Source organism: Aedes aegypti, chromosome 3 (genome assembly GCF_002204515.2).
Source record: "Aedes aegypti strain LVP_AGWG chromosome 3, AaegL5.0 Primary Assembly, whole genome shotgun sequence".
In the NCBI taxonomy this organism is placed as follows: domain Eukaryota; kingdom Metazoa; phylum Arthropoda; class Insecta; order Diptera; family Culicidae; genus Aedes; species Aedes aegypti.
In genome coordinates, this window is record NC_035109.1 from 172,890,788 (window position 1) to 172,916,479 (window position 25,692).

Sequence of the window (25,692 nt, forward strand, 5' to 3'; positions counted from 1 at the left end):
CAGGAAAGTCAAGAAAGTTTCCATTACGCAAAGATCCTGGACTGACCAGGACTCAAATCCAATAACAAAAATGTCAAAATAGTTTTTCTTTATCTTCCAGCAAATTCCTTGAATGCACATATAATCTTCTTGATCAAAATTTGCAGTTTCTTATGAAGAACATTTTGAAGAATTCATTTAATTATAATTTATCGTATTTACGGCTGATCAGCCGAGTAGAAGTCTAAACCACTACCGAAAATATAAATATTACATTTACTTTGCAATTGGATAAAATGGACAAATTGAAGTGAAATTTGCGGTGAGAATCGAACTCATGACACCCAATTAACTAGACAGAGCGCGATATCGCTACGCCACGAGAGCATCCATGACCGCAGAAGTGGGTTTTCTCGTGGCGTAGTGGTAACGCGCCCTGTCTAGTTAATTGGGAGTCGTGAGTTTACTCACCGAGAGAACGTGTTAATTTTTCGCAAAATTAACATCAATTCGATCATTGAATTAAATTGCAAAATTTTTGTAATGTTTAGATTTTTAGAAAGTAAATATAAACCATGTTGGGAGAAATAAAATGGAATCCTCAACCTTCTCGTTCTCGTTCTCTCTCAACCTCACATATTTTTGGCTTGGATATACAATCAATCAAGGCAAATAATTGTGGAACTGTAGAATTGTTAACGTTATTTTACATTCCCTTAACACATTAGAGCTGCAAAATAGAAATCACGCAGAAAACTCATCCCTCCCATCGATAAAGGTCACCCAAAAACGCAAATTGCAACGCGATGTGGACTTTGGTTACAAATTAGCATCATTCCGTTTGCCTAGACGTCTTCCACACCGCGTCTCGTGCTGTGTGTTATCTCGCCCACGTCGCGCCAATCGATGTGCTTTGCTTGCGTTGTTACCGGGCGAATTTGTTTTACTTTTATCGCCAAAAATAACAATAAAAAACACAACTTCGAATTGAAAGATTTACGCGACGGTGAATAAAAGCGTAAAGCGCTTCCTCGTGACTATGGGCATGGAGCAGGCGAGAATTGTTTGAAAGAATGACTAAATTTTCACCAACACGGCTTAGCCGGCGATAAGACTAGCGCCTCTTGGAGGTGTAATTTTTTTTTATCAGCACAAGCGAATATTCCATATTTGACCGCTGCCAAGATCCTCCCGAAAAGTTTCAAGGGCAACCACAGCACACGCTACCTGGCGAACATGTGAATGGGCGCATGATCTCTTCCGCTGTAGACCCAAAACGACGAACACGTATTCCCCACGATCTCGAATAAAGTAAAAGGAGAGGAATGCGCCGAAGAACTTGCGTGTTTCGGACTTTGAAACGTCAAGCCCGATGACCTTGATCTCGCCACATGACTGCGAAACTCGAGCGGTTCATTTTTGCAGATATGAAGTCCAGCAGCAAGTCTAGGACGTTGGTATGTGCACGATGAACTAACCCGTTCTTCATCGAAGTTTAGACTCATAACAAGTCTTGTTGTATGAAACACTAGGCAACACTGATTCCCGAACTTTGAAGATTTGCAATGGAATCAATACATTTTGGTTAGCTGAATTCGAATCTGTTCTCATAATAAACACCTACAGTTTTTGCGAACCATTTAACGGGTTCATGGTCGCAGTGCATGAATTTTGGTTTTGCTGTCTAGTGAAATACAGCGGAGTATAACAAATTTGCCATGCAATGGAATGCTATTCAAAATAAATTATTCTCAAACACAGATAATAACATTGGCAATGGAAATTTCACAAACAACGTCGTCATTTCAAATCACAACAACGGGTCATCTTTGCACTCCCAATCGCTCCACCTACACGAAGTCGAAAGTCGTTCATTAATTATTCCCACAGGAATGTGTTCATCGCAATCGCAATCGTTGGCCAACCAGGAGGCTCTTACCGCGAATATTGTTTGTTGTTGTCATCTTCCACATGAGATAATCACCAGGAGCCGGGCGATAGCCGATGCGGTTTGCATGTATAAAAAGAATCGAACCCCGACTCTCCGCCTCTCCTTGTTCATACACCTACCTTGTTAGCCAGTCAGAGTCGTTAAAACACACAAAACAGTCGGCAAACCGTCGACCAGACGGGGGCTGTATTTATTTTTATATAGAATAAAAGTCTCTGTATACCTTCCCCAATATCGTGATGTTGTTTTCGGACGAAAAAGTTTCTTTCATCTTGTGTATACTGTACACACTAAACGTCTTGCTTCCGAATTTTTTTGATATAAGAAATAATAAGAAAATTGTCCAAATTATAGTTCCGTGAATCTGTGTCGATTTCAATCATTAATTTTGAAGATATTCGAAATTCGTTAAGGAAGCACAATTATTCATTATCAAAGAAGTACGCAGAATAGAACCAAACTCTCTACCTTTATATTCTTATTTAATTTGGCCAACATTTTTACCGGCAAAAAATATCTCTAGAAGCTTTTCCGCATGAATTTTTCGATTTCTTATAATTCCTAGACAACTCCACAACGAATATTCGTGAAAAAATCCTTCGGATATTATAAGCGGAACTAGAGAAGCAAAAAATAGATAGATGTTGGTAGAATCTTTAGATAAGTTCCTAATGAAATTTCTGGAAGATTTTTTATACAATCATCGAAGTTTTTAACATGGAATTATTGAAAAATGTAACTTATTCTTTAAGAAGTGTAATAATGAGATTCTTTTAAAATGCGTTTGCCAGAACATTTTTGATTCTTGGAAAATCCAGAATTATGTGTTGGAAAATTTTCCACCATATTATTCATAGTTACCCGCGACATTATATATTGCATTATGTTTGTTTACGGGCAGTTTTGGCCTGCGGTGGTAAAAAAAGTCATTTATAGACAAAGAAAACTTAGGAAAGTTGTGAGGCCCAGATAGCCGTAGCGGTAAACCCGCAGCTTTTCAGCAAGACCAAGCTGAGGGTCGTGAATTCGAATCCCACCGATCGAGAATCTTTTCGGGTAGGAATTTTTCTCAGCTTCGCGAAGCATAGGGCATGCAAAAACGGTCAATTTGCAAAGAAAGCTTTCTTTTAATAACTAGAGAAGTGCTCATAAGCTGAGAAGCAGGCTTTGTCCCAGTGGGGACGTAAGAACACAAAGAAGTAAGTTAGGGAGAACATTTAATTTATTTCTTTCTGAGTCGTAGAATCCTGAATGAGTGATCCTTTTCTCGATTTACTCTCATCAAGAGTTGCAGTGCTAGCTGAGTGCAGTAAGAAGGCCCAAGCTCCCGTGTTCGTTTTTGCGCGACCAGAGTGTTTTGTGTTTTTTTTTTTTTGTTTGAGATTTATTCGCTGGGCAGGAATCGTGTCCGATTTACCTTGTTTATGTGCGATAAAAGTATCACGAAATTATATAAAGATTATCGCGAAATGCATCAATAGTGTGTGGTCTTTTGATTCTGTTACATGAGTGACGGAATCAGGATCAATCGTGTCCAGTTCGTGTTGTGTAAGTGCGAAAAGATATTCGAGTTCAGACGAGTTCAACCGATGAGCTCGTTTCATGGTTATGGTAACACATTTTCATCGTGGCAACGTTGACAATTTTCAAACAAATTATGGTTGATTCGTCACTAAAAGTGTCGACATAAATCCTTTTTCTTGTTTTATATAATTTTAAAATTCACATACATTTTTTTCGTTATTACTAAAAAATTAATTTTTACTTTTTTAATGTTTTACCGGTATTTTTTTAATGTTTTACCGACATATTTACACCGTGAGATAAAAAATGCAGAACTAGTTTTAAATAAAAGTAGTTTTTCCCTTCTTATTCATGGATCGCATCACCGACCATAAGTGACTCCCAGATCTTTTTCCACTCCCACTAAAAACACCCTTCCCGTCATGATTGCAGAGATATTCTTGGTCTCTAGAAGCAACAATCACACACTACCATCTCATGGACTTGGCCGGCGCTGTTATTAATAAAAAAATGAGATCTGCTGAAATATGCACTTAGAGAATGAGTGGAAATTCCCATCCCTTATTTATTCCTTAAAGTCACTCCCAACCGTGCTGGGAACAATCTTCCAGCTCTCGTTTACCGCGGTGGCACTCACATGCGAAACGGCACTTTTCAGGCGGTACTTGACAGAATTCCAAAAACGCGACCGTTGCACTTCGTAGTTCGTAACTTTCTTTTTTTTTTTTTTTAAACGTCATCGTCCCGACCAAACACACACAACACCATCTCCTGCCACCGTGCTCGGCTTTTATGTTGCTTATGCTCGGTGTCGCTTTTTTTCCAACGGGAGGAGAACGGGAACTAATTTCATTACACTCACTGGAACAACGAAAACGATATTTTTTCCCTGCATTCTAAAAACACTTACTACACATTCTAAATAAAATAAAATTAAAAAACGAACAAATTAAAATATTTCCAAAACACGGTGGTGGATTATGTGGCCAGCCAATACTAGTATTCATTATCAAAAAAAAAAAAAAAAAAAAAAACACAACGTACGATGATATAAAACACACCACGTTGAAAATACCCAAATATGGGTAAACAACACACGGAAAGCAAAGTGGGTAATAATAGGTGTAAAATACACACTACACAAAAATAACTTAATTGTAACAAGAGGTTATAAAGTGAACTCGTGCATCGTTCCATTGACATGTACATTTAGTTTATGCTATGCTATGCATTTCAAGAGTTGCAGTGCTTGTTGTGAATTATTTGTTATATGTGGACATTTCTCGCTGCGTGATATTTCCGCGAATACAAATTTCAAATTTCCTTTCAATAACATTGATGAAGAAATACCATTTGCTTACATAAATCAAAAATGAAAAAAAAAAACATTTTTTGCTAGAAGTTGCGGAAGACTTTTTTTTTGCAATTTATCATCGTAAAAGGCTGTTTTTCATTACGTCAATCTGTCCTGAAACAGCCTACTTTCCTGCACTGAAGTATGCAGTGCGGGAATAGTAATTACGCAACTGAAACCAGTGCTGAAAAGATTCATTACGCAACGCTTCCTCATTGCGCAACTGTTTTGAGTTGCGTAATAAATCATAACACAACATTTCTTCAAAAATTGTAAAATAATGGTGAATGCTTTCTGATATAATTTCTAATATAAGTGGTTTTCTACGAAATTGCAAAAAATGTTGAACGTAACTCGTTGCAGAACTAGATTAATTACAGCACTCGTGCTGTAAAAATCATCATTCTGCAACTTGCTCCGTAACCTACTATTGCAGAGAGTTCTAGTATAATCCTGGCTTTAGATAGATACACTTACGACTTCCTCACGGGTTCTTTTGAAAACTCATTACAGATTATTTAAAGAAGAGTTTTCGGGATTTTTCCTTCGAGCATACATATATGAAATTCGCAAGAGATACCTGGTACAACTCCTCAAAAGATTTTTTAGCAATACAGTCGACTCTCCATTACTCGATATTCAAGGGACTATCGTCTTATAGAATTATCGAATTATAGAATATATCGATACAACAAAATTCCAAAATTAAAAAAAAAAACAAATTCCTGTATTTCCAATACATGTATGATCACTTCTGTGAGAAAGATATTTTATTTTAAGTAATTTACATACTATTATTTCAAAACTTTTTTCGAAATGCTTGAAAAATCACGTTAGTTTTTACTGACAATATCAAACCCATGACCATCCGTTTATAAAGCGCAAGTGTAGCCAACTACGCCACGTTTACCCCCGTTTTTCAAGTAATTACTCTATAAATTTCTGTGACAGATTTCCCAGCAATTCTAAAAAAAATCTTATGATTTCCCAACAAACTTGGCAAGAAGATCCTCCAAAAATCAACTCCAGTATTTCATACAAGGATAAGTGTAACATACTTTTTTCAAAAGATCACTGCCACAGACTCTTTCTCATGGGAATTTTCCATGAATTCTTTGATAATTTCATTCATTTGTTTACATTACGGAATGCTACAGTCATTCTTCCAAAAATTCCCTAGATTATTCATGCACAACATTTTTTTTAGGGATTCCGTCCTTTGATTTTCAGGGATTTTTTCCAGATTTATTCAATTCTGCTGGATTAGTTTGGTACTTTTCCCGATAGTTTTTCCTACTTTTCAGGAATCGAATCCTTTAAGACTACATTAAGAGTCATCAGATATTTCTCAAAAAGTTTCAGCAGATATCTTTCTTGCTTTAAAGGTAATTTCGGATTTTGCAAGAATTTTTGCAAAAACTCTTAAAAATTCCTTGGAGAAATTTCAAGAGAAATCTCTGAAATATTACTTAAATAAATTCTTCCACGAATTCCTTGGTAAATTTTTGGAAAAATCTCTGCAGAAATTACTAAAGAAATCCTTGCAAAAATCCCTAGAAAATCATCTAGTAATAACTGATTTAATTCTTCGAGAAGTCCCAGACGGAAAAATCCAAGGATGAATCAACGAATAAATTGATGAAGACTTTTCGGAGATACTACTGGAAGAATCTTTGGATGATGTATAACGGGTTGAATTTCTGAGGAAATCTTTTAAGTAATATCTGTGTGTAACTTTGAGAAAATGTTCCTGCATGAATTTCTAATGAAACTCATAATAAAACATGAACAATGCGCTAAAATTTCATTATGAGGAATCTCCGAACATTGATTAGAACTGTTCTCCAAAAATGTCTGGTCGGATTCTCCAGGCAACCCTTATGAAAATACTTATTTAGAGACTCTTGGGGTATTCTCCGATTACTGTATCTGTCATTGTTATTATCTCTATATGGAAGTTTTTCAGCCCTCGGCTGGTTAATCTCCGTTTCTGAAATCTTCATTTATCTAAGAGTTTTCTAAAAAGTTATGATTTAGATTCAGGTATCGTAGAATATTCGTTCGATTACTCTGCGGAACACGTTTTTGTCTCAAGCACCAAAATACCGCTATTAACCTAATTAGTGGTTGCTGAATCCATTGCCGTTTTCAAAAATATCATAGCACGTCTAGTTTTTAAGATATTAGGTGTTGACAATTCAAAATTTGACTATTTCAGCCAACTTGCATGCAAGTTTGTCCACTTGTATGGCAATTTATTTGCTTACTTTTCCATCAAATGCAAGCTTGATGTGTATAATAATACTATTCATTAAGGTGCAATTAAAAATGAAGCAAATGTCAAGAATGGAAAAGCAGTTTTCGCCCTTGAAATCAACAAATCGGAAAAAATAAAAACGTACAGCCTTTTTATTTTGCAAATAAAACTTATATACTTGGGCTTAAGGTGAAGGTGAAACGAAGCCAAACTTCAAATTTTCAAGATCACAAATCTGGAGAACCGAACAACCGTTTGAGCTGAAAACCTAATCGATTGGTCACCATCAGCTAGTGACCAATCGATTAGGTTTTCAGCTTAAACGGATATTTGGTTCTCCATATTTGTGATCTTGAAAATTTGAGATTTGGCTTCGATTCATCTTCACCTTAAAGTTCATAATATTTTCCATGTTCAATCTTTTATTTTCATGTTTTTATGGTTAAGTATTTTATTTTGCTATATAAGAGAAATGAAAATTTTGTATGGAGACTGCACTGCCGTGAATCGCAAATCAGTCCCATCTGCATTTTCGTCAAAATTGGATTGAGCTCAGTTATCAACATATCTTTCAAAGCTCTTTCAGCTGCACTAATGAGATAATATTATTTGTTCGGAAAAATTGGAAAAAAGCAAGTCTAATTGTCCCATAATGAAAAGTAACCCAACTAGGGTAAGTGTTCCCTTAGTTGTGGGTGCTCCTATAGTTGCGGTAGTGTCGTTTTCACTGATTTTATTACAATAATCACAGAACCGACACTGCCAATCGACGTATTGGCTTGTTGATATACGAAATAGTTGAAAAGAGCGTTCAAATTGCTTTAAAACTGATGAATATCACTAAACTTTTTCTTACTTGTACCAATAGTTGCGGTAAAGTGTTCCTATAGTGGAGGATCCCATAAGAAAACAATGGATACCGCAACTATAGGAACACAAATTAAAAATATACCGCAACTAAAGGAACAATGCATCAATAGTGGAGGTATTATTTTTCACTGACATGCCGGGGATTACTGCGATGAAATCATTTTTCTCATTAAGTCAATGGCCGTTACTTCCCATTACAACAGTAACATGCACATTAATTGCGCTTCTTTAATTTTGGCGGTTAAATGGAGTTCAATCGTGCTTAGTACCTCCACTATTGGTACATCTACCCTACAGCTGTCCGCTCCGTGTAACAAAAAATGGATCGTGCTTTCATTATCTTTATATTTCTCTCGGATAGATATCGTTGTTAAAAGCAAATTGTGAAAGTTTTATTACGTTTTGGAAATGTTTCAATCGTCTGGAGTTTTTTTTTAATATTCGTATGGAAAACGAGTTTGGAAACTTCACAGTCCATTTTCTCAATGCCTACTTTTTACAGATGGGACTGACTTGCGATTCACGGCAGTGCAAGCCTGTTAAAAAAAATCGATTTGATCTAAATTTTATCATTCAATTTCAACCAAATTATATCTAAAATGTAAGTAAAAGTCCTATTTCGTAAACGGATTAGATCACCAATAAGTTTGATAAATCACACTTTAAATGTTATGTAAACATCAATAAAACCAATGTTTTATGCAACTTTGGCAACCTGTAGCTAAAAGTTTTGACGTGCTGGAACATTTCTAAGAACAGCATCAGATTCAGCAACCCCAAATCTACTAGGGACATATGATTTGATTCTTGAGACACGCAAAAATGTAATTTTTGTTCCGCTGTGTTATTTTTAAGCAAGACACGGGTCGGGTCGTCTTGTGCAGATTTTGATTTTAGAAGTAAATTTTTTAACAATTCAATTTCTACAATGAAAGCTTTGTATGGGATTTGAATTCTTCCTAAAGAAGTGTACTCTGCCGAAGAGCACCATACGATTGAGTTGAAATGGAATTCATGTTCCCGAGTCCTCTCGTGGTGTAGATGGTAACGCACCTGTCTAACAAATTGAGAACAAGATTTCGATTCTCATCGAGAAGACGTATAACTTTTTAGCAAAGCTCACTTCGATTTGTCAATTGAATTCAATTGCACAAATTATATCACGCCCAGGGGAAGGGGCGGGAGGTTACGAGGTCATAATGGGAAGTGTGACATGTCTTATAGAATGTACAGAAGATTCATACAATAAGTATGACAAAAGGGGGAGGTGGTCAAACATGTTGAAATTTTACGTTATATAATTTGTGTATCATCCCTTGATGTAATATCATCGTTCGATATTTTACATAATTACTTTAAAATCTAGACAGAAGAGTGAAAATTCTAATTTTGTCAAACACTAATACTACATATCCTACTAAATTTAATAGCTTAAACGACATATTTCTTACATTTTTGCATTATTAATTTAGTCAACAGTCACGTAGTTTCTTTTTCCCTTTTCCACAAACTTCTCAATCGCACTGTGAGCTTTTGGCGTGTCTCGAAACCAGATTTTTGTTTCTTTCCTTTTCGCTATACCTACCACACTACAACCGATTAAATTCTCGGCTTCGGCGCTGCAACTAGCGACTATCTGTTAAATGGTTAAATGGAGTTCAATCGTGCTTAGTACCTCCACTATTGGTACATCTACCCTACAGCTGTCCGCTCCGTGTAACAAAAAATGGATCGTGCTTTCATTATCTTTATATTTCTCTCGGATAGATATCGTTGTTAAAAGCAAATTGTGAAAGTTTTATTACGTTTTGGAAATGTTTCAATCGTCTGGAGTTTTTTTTTAATATTCGTATGGAAAACGAGTTTGGAAACTTCACAGTCCATTTTCTCAATGCCTACTTTTTACAGATGGGACTGACTTGCGATTCACGGCAGTGCAAGCCTGTTAAAAAAAATCGATTTGATCTAAATTTTATCATTCAATTTCAACCAAATTATATCTAAAATGTAAGTAAAAGTCCTATTTCGTAAACGGATTAGATCACCAATAAGTTTGATAAATCACACTTTAAATGTTATGTAAACATCAATAAAACCAATGTTTTATGCAACTTTGGCAACCTGTAGCTAAAAGTTTTGACGTGCTGGAACATTTCTAAGAACAGCATCAGATTCAGCAACCCCAAATCTACTAGGGACATATGATTTGATTCTTGAGACACGCAAAAATGTAATTTTTGTTCCGCTGTGTTATTTTTAAGCAAGACACGGGTCGGGTCGTCTTGTGCAGATTTTGATTTTAGAAGTAAATTTTTTAACAATTCAATTTCTACAATGAAAGCTTTGTATGGGATTTGAATTCTTCCTAAAGAAGTGTACTCTGCCGAAGAGCACCATACGATTGAGTTGAAATGGAATTCATGTTCCCGAGTCCTCTCGTGGTGTAGATGGTAACGCACCTGTCTAACAAATTGAGAACAAGATTTCGATTCTCATCGAGAAGACGTATAACTTTTTAGCAAAGCTCACTTCGATTTGTCAATTGAATTCAATTGCACAAATTATATCACGCCTAGGGGAAGGGGCGGGAGGTTACGAGGTCATAATGGGAAGTGTGACATGTCTTATAGAATGTACAGAAGATTCATACAATAAGTATGACAAAAGGGGGAGGTGGTCAAACATGTTGAAATTTTACGTTATATAATTTGTGTATCATCCCTTGATGTAATATCATCGTTCGATATTTTACATAATTACTTTAAAATCTAGACAGAAGAGTGAAAATTCTAATTTTGTCAAACACTAATACTACATATCCTACTAAATTTAATAGCTTAAACGACATATTTCTTACATTTTTGCATTATTAATTTAGTCAACAGTCACGTAGTTTCTTTTTCCCTTTTCCACAAACTTCTCAATCGCACTGTGAGCTTTTGGCGTGTCTCGAAACCAGATTTTTGTTTCTTTCCTTTTCGCTATACCTACCACACTACAACCGATTAAATTCTCGGCTTCGGCGCTGCAACTAGCGACTATCTGCGTATATATTCATACATACGGACCCGACCATTTCGTTTTATACATTTCCCTTTGGACGCTATACTCTAATTCTGTAAACAAACATTAACCGAGTCGAAGTAAATAAATATCATCCACGCCGTGGTAGTAAAAAAGGCTGAAAACGAATACTTTTAGAGGAACCCGGCTCGGCATCGCATCCATCCATAAGAATTCATACATCCATGGGAGCAGAAAAAATTGGCAAACATCTCAGTGAAGCTACATACCCACAGGCCGCAAACGTGATGGTGGATTTTCGACGATGAAGAGTCTGAGAATAATTTGATTTTTGCCCCCGTGGGAGATGTTTGATTTTTTTGTTTTTGTGACATACAGGACCGAATAAACAACAACCTGAAGTGTTAAAAACAACACGTTAGCATACAGCACAGTACCATGTGAACGATCGGTGTAATGTGAAGTGCCTATACACGTGCGTTTATTTGGCGAAGATAATGTTCCGTCGGTTTTCACTGTTCGATACGTCGCCACCGGCTGCGAGCGTTTCGATATCTAGACCCAAAGTAGTGCCTCCTCTGTTTCACTCCAAATCCGTGAACAGCTCAGTCGTTGTCGTTGCAACCTCGCAAGCCAACGGAAATGGATATGCAGGACATGCCGGAACCACTCCGGAGATTCGGGTTCCACGCAGGACCAGTCCTATCACAATCCGGAACAATCGGAAAGTGGGCGTATCGCCGCAGGTGGTTCCCACTACTCCATCACCCAAGGAACCTCTTCCGAAAAATCACCGCTACTCGACTGGTTCCGCACCGAATCCAAGTCTTCTGCAGCAACAGGTTCACGCGGCTCAGGTCTATCTGAGCTCTAATCGCAATAGTTTTGTTCTGCATCCTCATGGCAATGCCAATTCAGCTCGAGAGCAGTACAAATCTGCTCGATCCATCAGCAGTCCGGCATCGCCCAGTGCACTGTCGTCATCTCTTCCCTGCTCCACCGGGGCCAACTACTACCACCATCCCGGAAGGTCACCCAGTTGGTATGCTCGATTTAGCCACTCGCTACGAAAGAGCATGTTCCGACAGTCAGCCAGCTCAGTCAATCATAATGTAATGACCATTTGCATATTTTTCAAATTTCCTCAAAATCATCACTGTGCGATATTGCACCTTTTTCCTTGTGTTTCCCCATCCTGAGAGATACCATTGTCCACAATACCTGTCGAAAGTTTCTCACATCATCAGTCAGCATTATTATTGGTTGAAGAACAGTTTCATTTTGGACCTTTTTTTGTTTCAGCTCCCGGTGGCCGATCCCTTCCTGGAAAAAGTTAGCTTATCCGATTTAGGTAAGTGGTTGAAATGTTTTTAAATTATATATTATTATATTTGAAAAATGAAGAAGGGTGAAAAAAGTTTCCAAAGGAGTTTGCATCTATAAATAGAGCGTGTATATTCCAGCACACGTTAAATGAATTATCTTTTAAAAAGGTTTGCAATGATTTGATTTATTGATACATCTTGGACCAAAGCCATAATTTTTAAATAAATTTAGTCAAGCAATGAATCTACGTTTATGGTTTAAAGTTGGTCTGATTAATAGAGAGTAATGTTAGATTGATCGTGTCACGGACAAATCGAGACAACCTCTTAAACCTTTCCCAGACGACTTATTATATCAACCACGCTGCCGGTCAATATGTTCAGCGAGATGAAATTACTGTAGTGCGACATTTAGTTTATAAAAAATAATATAACAGATGAATTTTGCTTTCCTGAAAATAAAATACTTTGTCACCGAATTAGATTTTCATTGCTAGTGATGAATCTTTTAAAAACTGAGATTTATTCTTGACGTTTTCTTCAATACACTGTGTTTAATATTGTCGATTTCGTGAGTTTTTTAGTATTGCCCAAACCGTTGATTTTTGCGGCATTGTTTGTTCGAAGTTCTTGGTATATCAAAGCGTATCTTTTGGTGCAAAAATGTCATCAATCCACCTAGCAGTGAGATAGAAAAAATATGTTTTCATGAAATTCAGATAGACATGGTCTGCGACAAACTTGACTTGACGAAGTTAAACCCATATTTTTCCTTACAACTTTTTCCAAGTTTGTTATGATTTTTTCGTGTTTTCTACAAAGTTGATTGACATGCAACAACTGTTTTAGGTTTTTAGGCCTTTAGTTGTTTTCGAAACATTTCAGAGACAAAGTTAAAATTTGGTGGCTACAGAGCCAACTTTATTGTGGCATACAATGCCTTATTTGAACTACTTGTAGTGGCTGAATGATACTTATTTTACGGCTATGATAAAAGATTGATATAATACACCTTGTTGTCAAAAAAAAACTGCTTTAAAACTAATTGATATACGATAACACCGAAAACGAATTGAAGATACGATAACACCATTAGCATTGTGAATTTATTACTCGCCACACCAACATAACATCATTAACATTGCGTTATTACTAAAAATATACTTATTCCTAATAAGAAAACGCGAAATATCCGCATTTATAAAGGAAATTTTAAATGCACGAATGCCGAATCATAACGTTGTGCTCTTATTTGTGTGACACGAGCACTTATGTGACAAAAGAGCATTTGTCGATGACAATTTATCAATTATGGTTCCGCCATATTAATTTCACTCCGCTTGGTATAATTAAATTAGTTTAAAATTGAATTTTCTCCAATTATTTGCTTATAAAAAGCTATAGTATGATGGTATAAATGATTACATATAACTTGAAGTGTAATTACTGCCAAAACAAACCAAGAACTGCTATAGGGTGTCCCAGAAAGTATTGGCACGATTTCACCATACTGCCATATTAAGACTAGTGAAATAAAAATCTGATTTTTACATATTTGATTACTATACCCAACAAGAGTAGATTGCGATTTTTTAATGAATAATTTAATTATTAATGTGTTGATTACATAACATTTCTTTAAAGCATCTTTTATCAGTCTTGTACAAATCGCGTTATTTTTGAGCGAATATAATTTACAAAATTTGTTCTATGTGAGAAAGTGTGTATAGTAAAAATCTGAAAAAAATATATTTTTTTATGACGATATATCAGCTTGAAATTTTAAGCTTAAGCATGTAAAATTTGTATTGGAACTAAAATCCTGTTCCAGCTGTGAAAATTGAAAATAATCAAAAAAACAAATCCTTATATAAATACGTAAAAACATGAATAAATCAAAAATTAAAGTTGCCTCTGAAATGTATTTATTTTTATTACTATTCAAAATACCTGAAGAGTTATAACTTCGTGATGTTGTCTTATGTGGAGAGAAAAACACGAAATTTTCCGAATTTCACCATTTTTTCAACTGTTCTCTATCAAATCCAAATCAAATTCCAAACATAAATTTATGTAAAACATCCTTTATACAATGTACGACAATGGCGAAACATTTTGGAAAAAACATATTTTACTGATTATTTATCACCAAAAACAAAATATAGGGTCTGTGCTGACCAGATAAGAATTGATTTTCTAAATTTGCAATGTAAACGATTACACAGCGCAACAAAAATGACATTTTTGCTTGTCTCAAGGATCAAATTATGTGTCTCTAGTAGATTTGGGGTTGCTGAATCTGATGCCGTTCTCAGACATTTCCCAGCACGTCACAATTTTTAGCTACAGGTCGCCAAAGTTGTATAAAACATTGGTTTTATTGATGTTTATCTAAATTTTGAAGTATATTTTATCAAACTTTTTTGTGATCTTATCCACCAAGCATGCAAAGGAGGACTTAAACATTTGTTTTAAATATATTTTGGTTGAAATTACACGACTAAATTAAGATTAAACCGATTTTTCCAACATGCTTGCAGCCTCCATACAAAATTCTTCGTTTCTCTTATATGGCAAAATACAATACTTTTCTAAACCATAAAAAAATAACTTTTTCGCATCAAAAGTATTATAAACTTTGATGATAAGTATTGTTATAGACGTAAAGTTGGAATTCTGTGGCAAATTAAGCAAATTAATTGCCTTACAAGCTGGCTGAAATAGTCAATTTTTGCATTTTCAACAATCAATATCTCAAAAAATAGACGTGCTACGATATTTCTATAAATGGCGATGGATTCAGCAACCCTTAATTAAGGTAATAGAGGTATTTTGATGCTGGAGACAAAAACGTGTTCCGCAGTGTTATCAAACCAAACATATTTATCACAGATGCTGGTTGAAATAGTCTATAAAAATACTAAAATATAAAAATATTTGATTTTTTGGAAAAGTACCATGATTTTCATTATCAAAGTCGTGCCCATACTTTCTGGGACACCCTCTATATATGTTTTTTCATGATTTGGTGATTTATTTTAGCAAATGCTTATTGATTAGAAATATACCGTTTTCAGAAGGGGGTAAAGATTCAAACACTATATCAAAATAAATCACTTCAAATAACAAGCACTACTAAACAAATTATCACAAACATGTTTTCAAATTTATTTTGTGTTGTTACGTTCAAATATAACCGGCAGGATTTATTTTCACGATGCTCAATACGTTGTGAGAAAATCATTTTCAAGATGAAGCGACATTCATCTAGAACAGTTGACCTTAAAACAGCTACCATTAATGCTATTTTGCTTTATATGTGTAACATAACTATTAGAGTGGTTTAAAAAATCGTTTTTTCTTCACACCGCTCATTCGATTCAAAATCATATTTTGAGTGTTCTTTCCAAAATTTGAGCTCATTCGGATGAAAATTGAGACTGCACAAGCCCATCAAAGTTTATATGGGAATTACTATGGGAAAAGCAAGCAAATCATCCAATCGGTCATAGTGTTTGCCCATGTGCTGTTAGGGATTAGAGCTACGTTGATAGTGTAAGATACATTTATCAGCTACAACTTTGCCGAAGACTGTTTCCAAATCGGACGCCTCAGTCCCAAACTACTTTTGCTTTCCCGTTACAAAATTTTACATTGGAAATTATTTGAAACTAAGAATCATTTTTAAAAATACTAAGTACTCGTAGTTTCAACGCTGCACAGTGGCGCAAGGCCGGACAAAACCTAAAAATTTCATGTTCTCAAAATCACTTGTTTATATTTTTTATAATCTTCTGTATCAATTAGTGACGATTTCCCAAAATTTGTGATTGATCAGTTTTATTTTCGATTTTTGGCAGCATTGTTAGTGTGGAAAAGTCAGTAAAATTGGACTGCTTAAAATTCATCAACTATAGTTTACCTATCAAATTTCAAAAAGCTGTATCTCAGTGAAAACATAACCAATTTGAGCTCAATAAGCTTAATTGAAAAACATAGTCTTAAGCCTTCGATTTGATGACAAATCTTCACTTTTTACAATGATAGGTGCATCACAAAATCTTTCTTCAAAATAATGGGTAATTTTCAAAACTTCGTCCGTTTTATGTGTTTCGTGAAACTGAGTCACTCACTATTAAGTAGTAAATGATCCATACTTTCAAATGTACAATAGTTTTTCTTGCCCCTCTTTGCCACTAGAGGTAAAAATGACATTTTCATTTTTGATTATAATTTACCTATTTCACCATTCATATCTGCATCCTGTTTCAAAACTCGTTCAAATTCAATTGAAATTACATAAAGATAGTTGAATATGTGTCGCTAGTTTAGGTTTATGTACAAATTTTTGAATGACAACCAAATTTTATATAATACAAGCCTTTTCATTTGGTTGGATAAAAAATCTTAATATGGACAAATTTCACTAGAAAATCGAATTTTTATTTTAACGGTTATTTTCAACGGGATGATATCGGATATCGAAGGAAATCAATGGATTATCAATGTCAAGTGATTTGAGACGCATTTGAGGTTTTGTCCGTCCTTTGTATGAAGGCGCGCCACTGTGCGCTGATTCATAAATTGTGACTAGTGTGTATATTTCCCACAATTTATTGATCAAGTATTTTACTCAAAAATCTCAGCCAAATCCGAATCAATACGCATTTATCTCTCACAACTATGTTTATTGAATCTGTAAATGTTGTCTGGGGCTCAATCTGTCACAAAAAATCTTTGAAACAAACTTTAAAACGTCGTTTCTAGTTAGGCGTCAGTAGGCACACGGCTTACAAAGTTGGCCAAAAATACAGCCCTAATAGCTACAAAAAGAATTCCGTTCAGTTTTGTTGGTTCATACCGCGTTCAAGAGCTATTTTACTGAGATAAAAAGCCTTGAAATGGCTCAACACTATGTGTTACTTATCAGTAAAAATGATTCGGTGATGGTTTGTGATAAGTTTGATAATAATTTTGTCTTTTGAAATCAGCTGATTCATAAATTGTGAACTGATTCAACTGTGTGGGATGACTGTATCAGTTAGGGAATAGAATACAGTGCACATATTTTCATGTAAACTTTCTTGATTTTGAACAAAAAAAAACTGCTTTTGGAAATTTTACTATTGATTGAGGAACGCGCATTCTTTAATCTTGAGAGTAATTCTGACAGAATCATCGCCAAAATTTAATTTTAATTTTATAGAATTCTTACAAAAACTTGTAGAACACACTCACAGAATAATAGATATTTGCACAGAACTTTTGAATATTGTGATTTTACAGCACAATTCAGTGTGGGAATAATAAATTTTAGACATCCAATTTGTAGATCCCAGCACAATTTTTAAGTATCCAAAACAAGATTATTATAGACTCTCGCGTGTGCTACTTTAAAAATCCTGAGCAAGATGCTCAAAAGAATTTTTTTTGGTTTCTTTTTTCACTGACTTATTTCAGTTTAAAGTTACTAAAATATAGTACAGCAAATGAATCTAGCCCGCCGCACAATATTGTTTCTGAGATTTCGCTTCGGATTTTGATTCGGAAAGGTTTGGAAGGCCCTGAGAAGGAGAAACCGATACGAAATTTATGTACGTCAAAGTGAGCCGAGACTCTCCTGTCACGAACTCCTGTCACTTTGAGCCGGGATCTCAAACAATATACAAACCTAATCAAAGCGCGTAATAGCTCTGTCCCGCGTAAAATCCCTGTCCCAATTTTAGTGCCAAACGATTAAGTTTAGGCTAAAAACAAATGTTTACTAATTTTTTAATGTTTTACGTTTGTTTTGGTCCAAATAACATTGTTTGATGTTATTTTTTTTAGATTTTGTCTCACCCCTTGGCTTAATCTCAAATTTTGGATGTATTTTGATTTCCGTGTGCCTTCCGAAATGACAAATAGGAACAACCCCAGTGTTAAAACTAACACCCCTGTGGTGTTTTTGTCGACTAACGAACGTTTATGATCATGATCAAAAGTGTCAAGGTTCATTTATGGACCCAATTTTAAATTAAAGTTTAAATATGATATAGCCGTTATTTTTGCTGAAGTAGTTCCAGTAACATGCTTTTTCGTGTTGGTGAATAAAAATAAAATTTCATTAACAATTTTAGGACCCTTTTGATCGAAATATAATTTTGCCTTTTTTTTGCCACAGCAAACAAACTTCATAAACTTATTAACAAAGTTTATAGCAATTTAGATGCACAAAAGTTATTTTTTGATGGTTTAGAAAAATATTGTATTTTGTCATATAAGAGAAACGAAAAATTTTGTAAGACGACTGCAAGCATGTTGAACAATTCGATTTAATCTCAATTTAAACGTGCAATTTCAACCAAATTATATCTGATATTAACGGTAAAGTCCTATTGTGCATGCTTGGTGGGTTTGATCACAAAAAGTTTGATAAATCATATTTTAAATTTTATGTAAACATCACCTCAACCAGTATTTTATACAGCTTTGGCGACCTGTAGCTAAAAATTGTGACGTGCTGGAACATTTCTGAGAACGGCATCAAATACAGCAACCCCAAACCTACTAGAGACATATCATTTGATCCTTGAGACACGCAAAAATGTCATTATTGGTGCGCTGTATAATCACTTCAACATCACAACTCAAAGGAATAGTACACTTTTAAAGAAGGAAAAATTTATTATGATTTATTTATTGGATATATTGGTTATGAAACAATGATTTACCTGCTATTTAGGCAGGAGAATATTCATCCTAGCAAAATTCAGCCAGCTGACATTGCAAGATGGATTGTTGAAAACTGAGATCTTGACCAAGAAAACTGCCTTGAAGTGAATATACATGTATCACACGCTCCAAATTATGAAGGAGTGCGCGTTGGTTATTTTAAGAATGCTTTAGATAGATTGTTGCATTTAGCCATTAGCTCAGGCGGGTAGTTTGCCTCGAATACATTGCCCTGTTTTGTGCATGAGCTGCAGTTAGAAGTGCGGAAAATATTATTCGCAATTTAGCAAAATAATTATGAAATGTGTAAGTTATGGTGATTATTCTTTAGAAGTCTTTCCAAAAATGACGTTTATTTTCCATATTTGGTTAAAAATAAAATTATTGATGCCTAATATTTTTAAGCGTTTCAAATAGTAATCCCACAATCAGGTAGACCTTAAACTACTTATTTCTTATTGCATCGATTTATTGCATTTAATTATGCCAATGTTATTTGCACAAGGCATAATAGAAATTATAGGCTTAGAGCTGGAATACCACTAATATTGAAAATGACTTAAGAATCATGTGTTCATTTAAGCATTGGTTGGGCCACAATGGGTTAACGCTTGCGCAGAACTGTGCAGTGACCGACACTTATTCATTCTCCTCCAAATATACATATTTGCAAGTATATCTACTAATGGCCAACGTCATTCGTAAACAAAATCATCTCACTCAGTTGATTGTAAACGTATCAAGTAGAGCAAATACTCTTCCGTGGCGCTTGGCGTAGCCTATATCCTTCTCTCTCCCTCTCTAGCTTGCACCGGTCTTTCACCGACGTCAGCTAACCAATACAAACAGCCAGTAGCTGAGTTCTGGGCAGCTTGTGGCGGAAAACCAATTCGCTAATTTTTCTTCACCCATGCGCGCGATAAGTGTCGATTTTCTCAGCGTCGGGTGTGCATAGGATCAGGTGGTCAACAGTGGGACATTCTGTGCATCCAATTAGTAAGGATATTTTTAAAATTACACAGAGTATACAGTACTGGACAGAATAAAGTACGCATTGGCCGTTTTTCCATACAAAATGATCAAGTTTGGAGTCTTATATCTCGGTTTCTAGTTGTCCGATTGACCTGAAATTTTCACCGCAGCTTGAAAATAACCTCAAATTTGCTAGGCTAGAAATTCATAGTTTTTAATTAACGAACTTTTAAGTTATCGCAAATCTCAAATTTCGAGAAAAATGACAAAATTTTAAAGTAAAAATAATTTTTAAATGAAAATATTTAGAGCAATATGTCCTTCTGCAAAAATGTACAATTTGATAAGACACACAAGTTTGCATCATTTTTCGGTAAAACTGATTGTTTTCAAAATATTTTCAAAATTAAATTTTACAATTTTTTGCAAATTAAGAGATTTTTAATAATTTAAAAGATTGTGTTCCAAATGCAGTGATATTTTAATTGAGTAAAATCTATGTTATATCTAGGCTGTGGTGAAAATTTCAGCTCAATCGGACCACTAAAAGCTGAGACTCAGATCTTCAAACTTGACCATTTTGTATGGAAAAACGGCCAATGCGTACTTTATTCTGTTCAGTACTGTATACAGGGAATAGGCATAATCAGGGCCGTACATTTTCATTTCATTGAAAGCATTTTCAGTCCCCAACTGACTGACTCAAGCTTGCCTTTCAATTGAAACTCTACTGTTTCGTTTCACCCCGAAAAACCTTTCCTTTCATCACAGCAAGCGTAGTCTTTCATTTCTTTCTTGCTGCTTGTGCATCGCGCGTCATAAATCAGAGCCTCACCGCAGCAAGCTGGTCTTTCAATCGGTAGTCTCTAAATTTAGGAGCTGATTAATTCAAATGAACGACGTGGTGGCCCGCATAGATTCTCTATCTTAATTTATTACTTAAAATGTTGCATACATTAGAAAATAAAATGGTAAAATTCAATTTCAAACATTTTGATGGATTTCAATGAAACCAAATGAAACGAAATTCTTACTCTTTCATTTCACCTTTTCTTGTTCGTTGCTTTCAATCGGGCAACGAAACGAATGAGTGTGGAACGACGAACGAAGCGACGCAGTTGTTCGTCACCATCGAGACGACACAACCAAGCCATCGTGTTTCACAAAATGCTTTCGAAAATGCACAGCCCTGGGCATAATGAATGATATTGGCCACCGGACACCGGGGATATTCCGAATTTTCCAAGGTCATGTCCAAATGTTAACATTTTTTTCAAGAAACTACTAATAGTTTTGAAGATTGAATGCCGGTGGATACATTAAGATTCGTTGGAAATCTTCCGAACTATGGCAGTTTCCGTAAAACTGATTCCGGAAAATATGATCATGTCACATTATTCGCAATTGCTGTGTAGGCACTAAAGATGGCTATATTTATAAGCGATGAATCGCCTACGATGATTGTTTTAGCATTGGCCCATCATAAGACCAACTGGCATTAGAAATGAAGAGTCCATATGCAACCAAGTTTCGAAGAAACCGTGTTTTAAGAGCTTGAACATGAGAACTGATTTCATTCAGTAGGTTCATTTGTACATCCAAAGCCGCACAAATCTTACCATTTCCTATTGTATAAATGTAGTTCCCAACCTCGATTCAACCGCAAGTACTTCTGTTCCCCAAACAAACTTTTAAGGTAAATACAAATTATATTTTTTCTACGTGGATTGCTTACATTTTAACGTTGCTAGAATCTTAAAATTCAAACTATCAAGGTACTTCAAATCTGTGCTAGAGCATAAAACCAAAATCAGAATTTTGGTTTTGAAAAGTATCCTTTTAGATGTCTCATTGTCCAATACTCTCCCCTATACGATCGCGCGTTCTTTTCCGCAGCCATTGTCACGGATCGTGAGTAAATCGTGAATGGTCAGCGCCAACAGCTTAGAGAACCGTTGGCACGATGAGGGGTTAGAGCTAGTGAGAGATTCGTATTTTCCCCAACGACGACGGCGGAAGGGTAGTTTGTCGTCAGCTGAAAATCCGTCTTCTCGCCAGAGATTATGTTCAGTTTGACTTTGACTTTCGAGGGGTAGGAAAATCGGTGCCTCTTGAAAAACCGCGCAGATCGTTCGTTGGCAGTGACAGTGAACTTGGCGTAGTGTTTTTTTTTCCTGTGGTTGGAATTTCATTTTGAAAAGCGTACCGAATTCGCAGAGGGCGCCGCGAGGGATACTTTTTCTGTAATTACGGGCTTCCAGCAAATGATCACCGCACAAAACCACTTCGTAGCCGGAAATCATCGCATTTGAATCGTTTGTGACGTTGATAATTAGTGCTCTGCTTAACACATATCATCAATTGCTTAAGAATGCATCATTCAGTTTGCTTTGAAGGATGAAAATAGTCCCCTTCTAGTGTTCAAAATGCTGATGCCGCTGACTGTGATACCCCCTAGGATGGATGAAGTGAAATTTTTTGGCGAACTAAAAATAAATGTCTTTTAAATATTATCAAACGGTAAACACACCCCCGGTTGAATTGTGAAGCCGCCATACGTTTCATCAGGAAAAAAAAGTGTGGCGCTTAGTAAGGGGTCAACGCGGTCAGTTAAATCGTACAATGTCCACCCACATTTAATTACAGCAATGTTTATGGCGTCGTCGTCTGCGTCGACGCCTTACTACGTCGATACAAAGCAATCGACGCCCTATCGTGTCACGATAGTCACCTCTGAAGATTATTTATAAAGCCGTTATAGAGCAAGTGTGTTTATTCATGAATCGCAACATCGTCCCCTCGATTAAACACATATGATCAAAACGACTCATATTCCTCGATCGGCAAGTGATTGATTCCGGCAGCTGATTGGAGTCGCCGAGGGGGGTCACGGTCGGTAAATAACAACTTTTCAGCTCGGGATGTTTGTGTGTGACATTGTTTAGGTAATTAGAGCAAAGCGACGACGAGACGACGTATGCTCGGTGCTTCCTACTGTACAGTGTATGAAACACCCACCAAACGGTACAGTTCAGTTAAGTACCTTGACTGTACCGGTGTCCTCATGAAATAATTGTATGGCACTGCAGTCGATTCCTGGCTTACTCAATTGCAATTTACTGTTGCTTTCATATATTTTTATTTGCTTTTCACATACAACTGGAATTGCTTTCGATGGCATTGTGGAGACATTTTCGTAGTCAGAAGCCAATAAACAATTAATTCAAAACTTTAAGCTAATCGATTTTACTGCGTCCAAGAGTACTGGAAATTGTGAAATGAGGATTTCCTATGTGATTACTAGCGTGTACCTATGAGAATCCTCGTTTGACATACATGAAGTACATTACACGCTATGTCTGAACCAGCAGATCATAAAAATCGAATGTACATCGGATGTTTTCTCGTTAGAGTTTAGTATTTGGGTTAAATTTTCATAATCGGAAGGTTTTAAAATATTGCATCGGTAAAATTTAGATTTTTTCCACTTATTAGCTATTTTTGATACTAAAACCCATAAAAATCCGTTTTCGACGCATTTCAGCCTATACAAAATGTATGGAAAAAATGTCACCGATAAAATATTTTTAAACCTTCCAATTATGAAAACATAGACCAAATAATGATCATTAGCGAGAAAAAAAATTCGATTTTTATAATCGTCTGGTTCAGACATAGCGTGCATTACTTTTCAAGAATACCTTCAAAATATCTACTAAGCGTCAGACGGGACTGGTAGTATCACTTCTGCTTTGTAAGGGAAAGAGCTGACCTCAATCCAAGGCCGGTCTCTTTCCTGTCGGAATCTTTTCATCTTGTTTCTATTGCTATCGCTAGAATGAAAATGGAATGAGAATACGCCACCTTTTAATTTTCTTTTGCATATTTTACTATAACCCCCTTCCCCCTCGTGGGGGAAGTTGATGAGTTCTTCTTATAAATGTACCAATTTCAGCTGCATAGCATTCGTACAGATTTTCTCCTTTTCGTTTCATAATTTTTGTCTTAATCCATCGCTGTCTGTCGTGATCTCGATAGTCTCTTGCATATGCTATCTCACCCGCAACGAAAGATGTATCCTTCCTTTTCGCATTATGCTTCCATGTTTTAACCGTTTGTTGTACAAAATTGTCCTTCCGGAGCGAATCGAATCTAGTCCTCATCTCACGTCCAAACATAAGTTTGAATGGTGTCTCATTTGTTGTGCAATGTGGTGTAGCACGATACATTTGAAGATAACGGTTCATCGTTGAAGCAAGTGACTTACCACGGCTAGAGCTTTCCGCAAGCATTTTTTTAAGTGCATTCTTGAATGTCTTCACTGCATTTTCAGCTGCACCATTAGAGCACGGACTGTATGGTGCTGAAGTGAGATGCCGTATTCCTTTCTCCTTGCAAAATTCTTGAAAGTCTGTCGCAGTAAACGATCTACCATTGTCGGACACCAAAACATCGCAATTCCCGAAACGTCCGAAACAATCTTCTAACTTCTCAATAGTTTCCTTTGTTGATAATGTACTCACCAAATAGGCTTCTACCCATTTTGTATAGCTATCGGTTATAATCAGGAAATTCTTATTTTTCAAAAACAGGTGATGTGTACTCGCTCGAATGGCCGAGAACATAGCTTCCATGGAGATATTGGAACATTTCCCAGTTCTGGTCTGCACTGGATACACTGTTCGCATCGCTTACCCATGTCCTCAATGTCCTTATCGATGATAGGCCACCAGAAATAGTTTCTTGCTAACGATTTCATTTTCACAATTCCCATGTGCGTTGAGTGCAATTCTTGAAGTAAAAACGGCCGAAGTTTTGCAGGCGCTACGATCCGATAGCCCCACAGGAGCACTTTTTGCTCCACAATCAGCTCTGATCTACGAACGAAGAACTTCTTCAATTCAGAATCTTGCACATTGGTAGGCCATCCAGTCTTGACATAGTTCACAACACGACTTACGACAGGATCTCGTCGAGTTTCAACAATCAATTGCTTCCGTTCTACTAATGATTTCGTATCAGCTTCTATAAACTGTAGGAACATGACTTCTTCATCGTTGATATCATCGTCTTCATGGTACAATATTGGTGATCGCGACAGGAAATCGGCTACTTTATTGTTAACTCCTTTGATGTATTTGATCTCGTAATCATAATTGGCCATGAAAACGGCCCATCGCTGTAGCTTACCGAAAACCATGTCAGGGATGCCTTTACGTCCAAAAAGTGATACAAGGGGTTGGTGATCCGTCCAGATGGTAAAATTTCTTCCTAGTAAGTAACTGCTTAATCTTCGTACTGCATAGTATACTGCCAATGCCTCCATGTCTAACGAAGAGTATTCTTTTTCGTGGTTTTTGAGAACTCTTGAAATAAAAGTCACCGGTCTTTGGTTTCCATCGGAACAAACTTGAAATAGCGCAGCACCAATACCTTTGCCAGAAGCGTCCGTTACCAGTACTACCGGTAAAGCAGGATCATAAGGAATTAATACATTATCTGAACAAATTTTAAGCTTGATATCCTGGAAAGCAGTTTCACATTCAGGGGACCATTCATATTTTTCTTCTTTTTTCAACAGCCGGTAAAGTGGGCTTAATATGGCTGAGACATTCGGAATAAATTTTGAGTAGTACGTAACCATTCCCAAAAATTCTCGTAACAGTTTTGCTGGCCTCGGAACATCCATTATTGCTCGTACCTTTTCCGGATCCTTATGGAG

General features: G+C 36.1%; 1 protein-coding gene across 13 annotated transcripts in view; it reads left to right on the forward strand.

The window, feature by feature from the left end:
• LOC5570887 overlaps positions 1-25,692 on the forward strand; it is a 299,528-nt gene that overhangs the window by 249,220 nt on the left and 24,616 nt on the right. For all 13 annotated transcript variants that reach the window (XM_021852635.1, XM_021852637.1, XM_021852638.1 and 10 more), the window contains one exon: positions 12,262-12,310. In XM_021852635.1, coding sequence (XP_021708327.1) covers positions 12,262-12,310 — 49 coding nt within the window. The remainder of the gene's footprint in view (positions 1-12,261; positions 12,311-25,692) is intronic.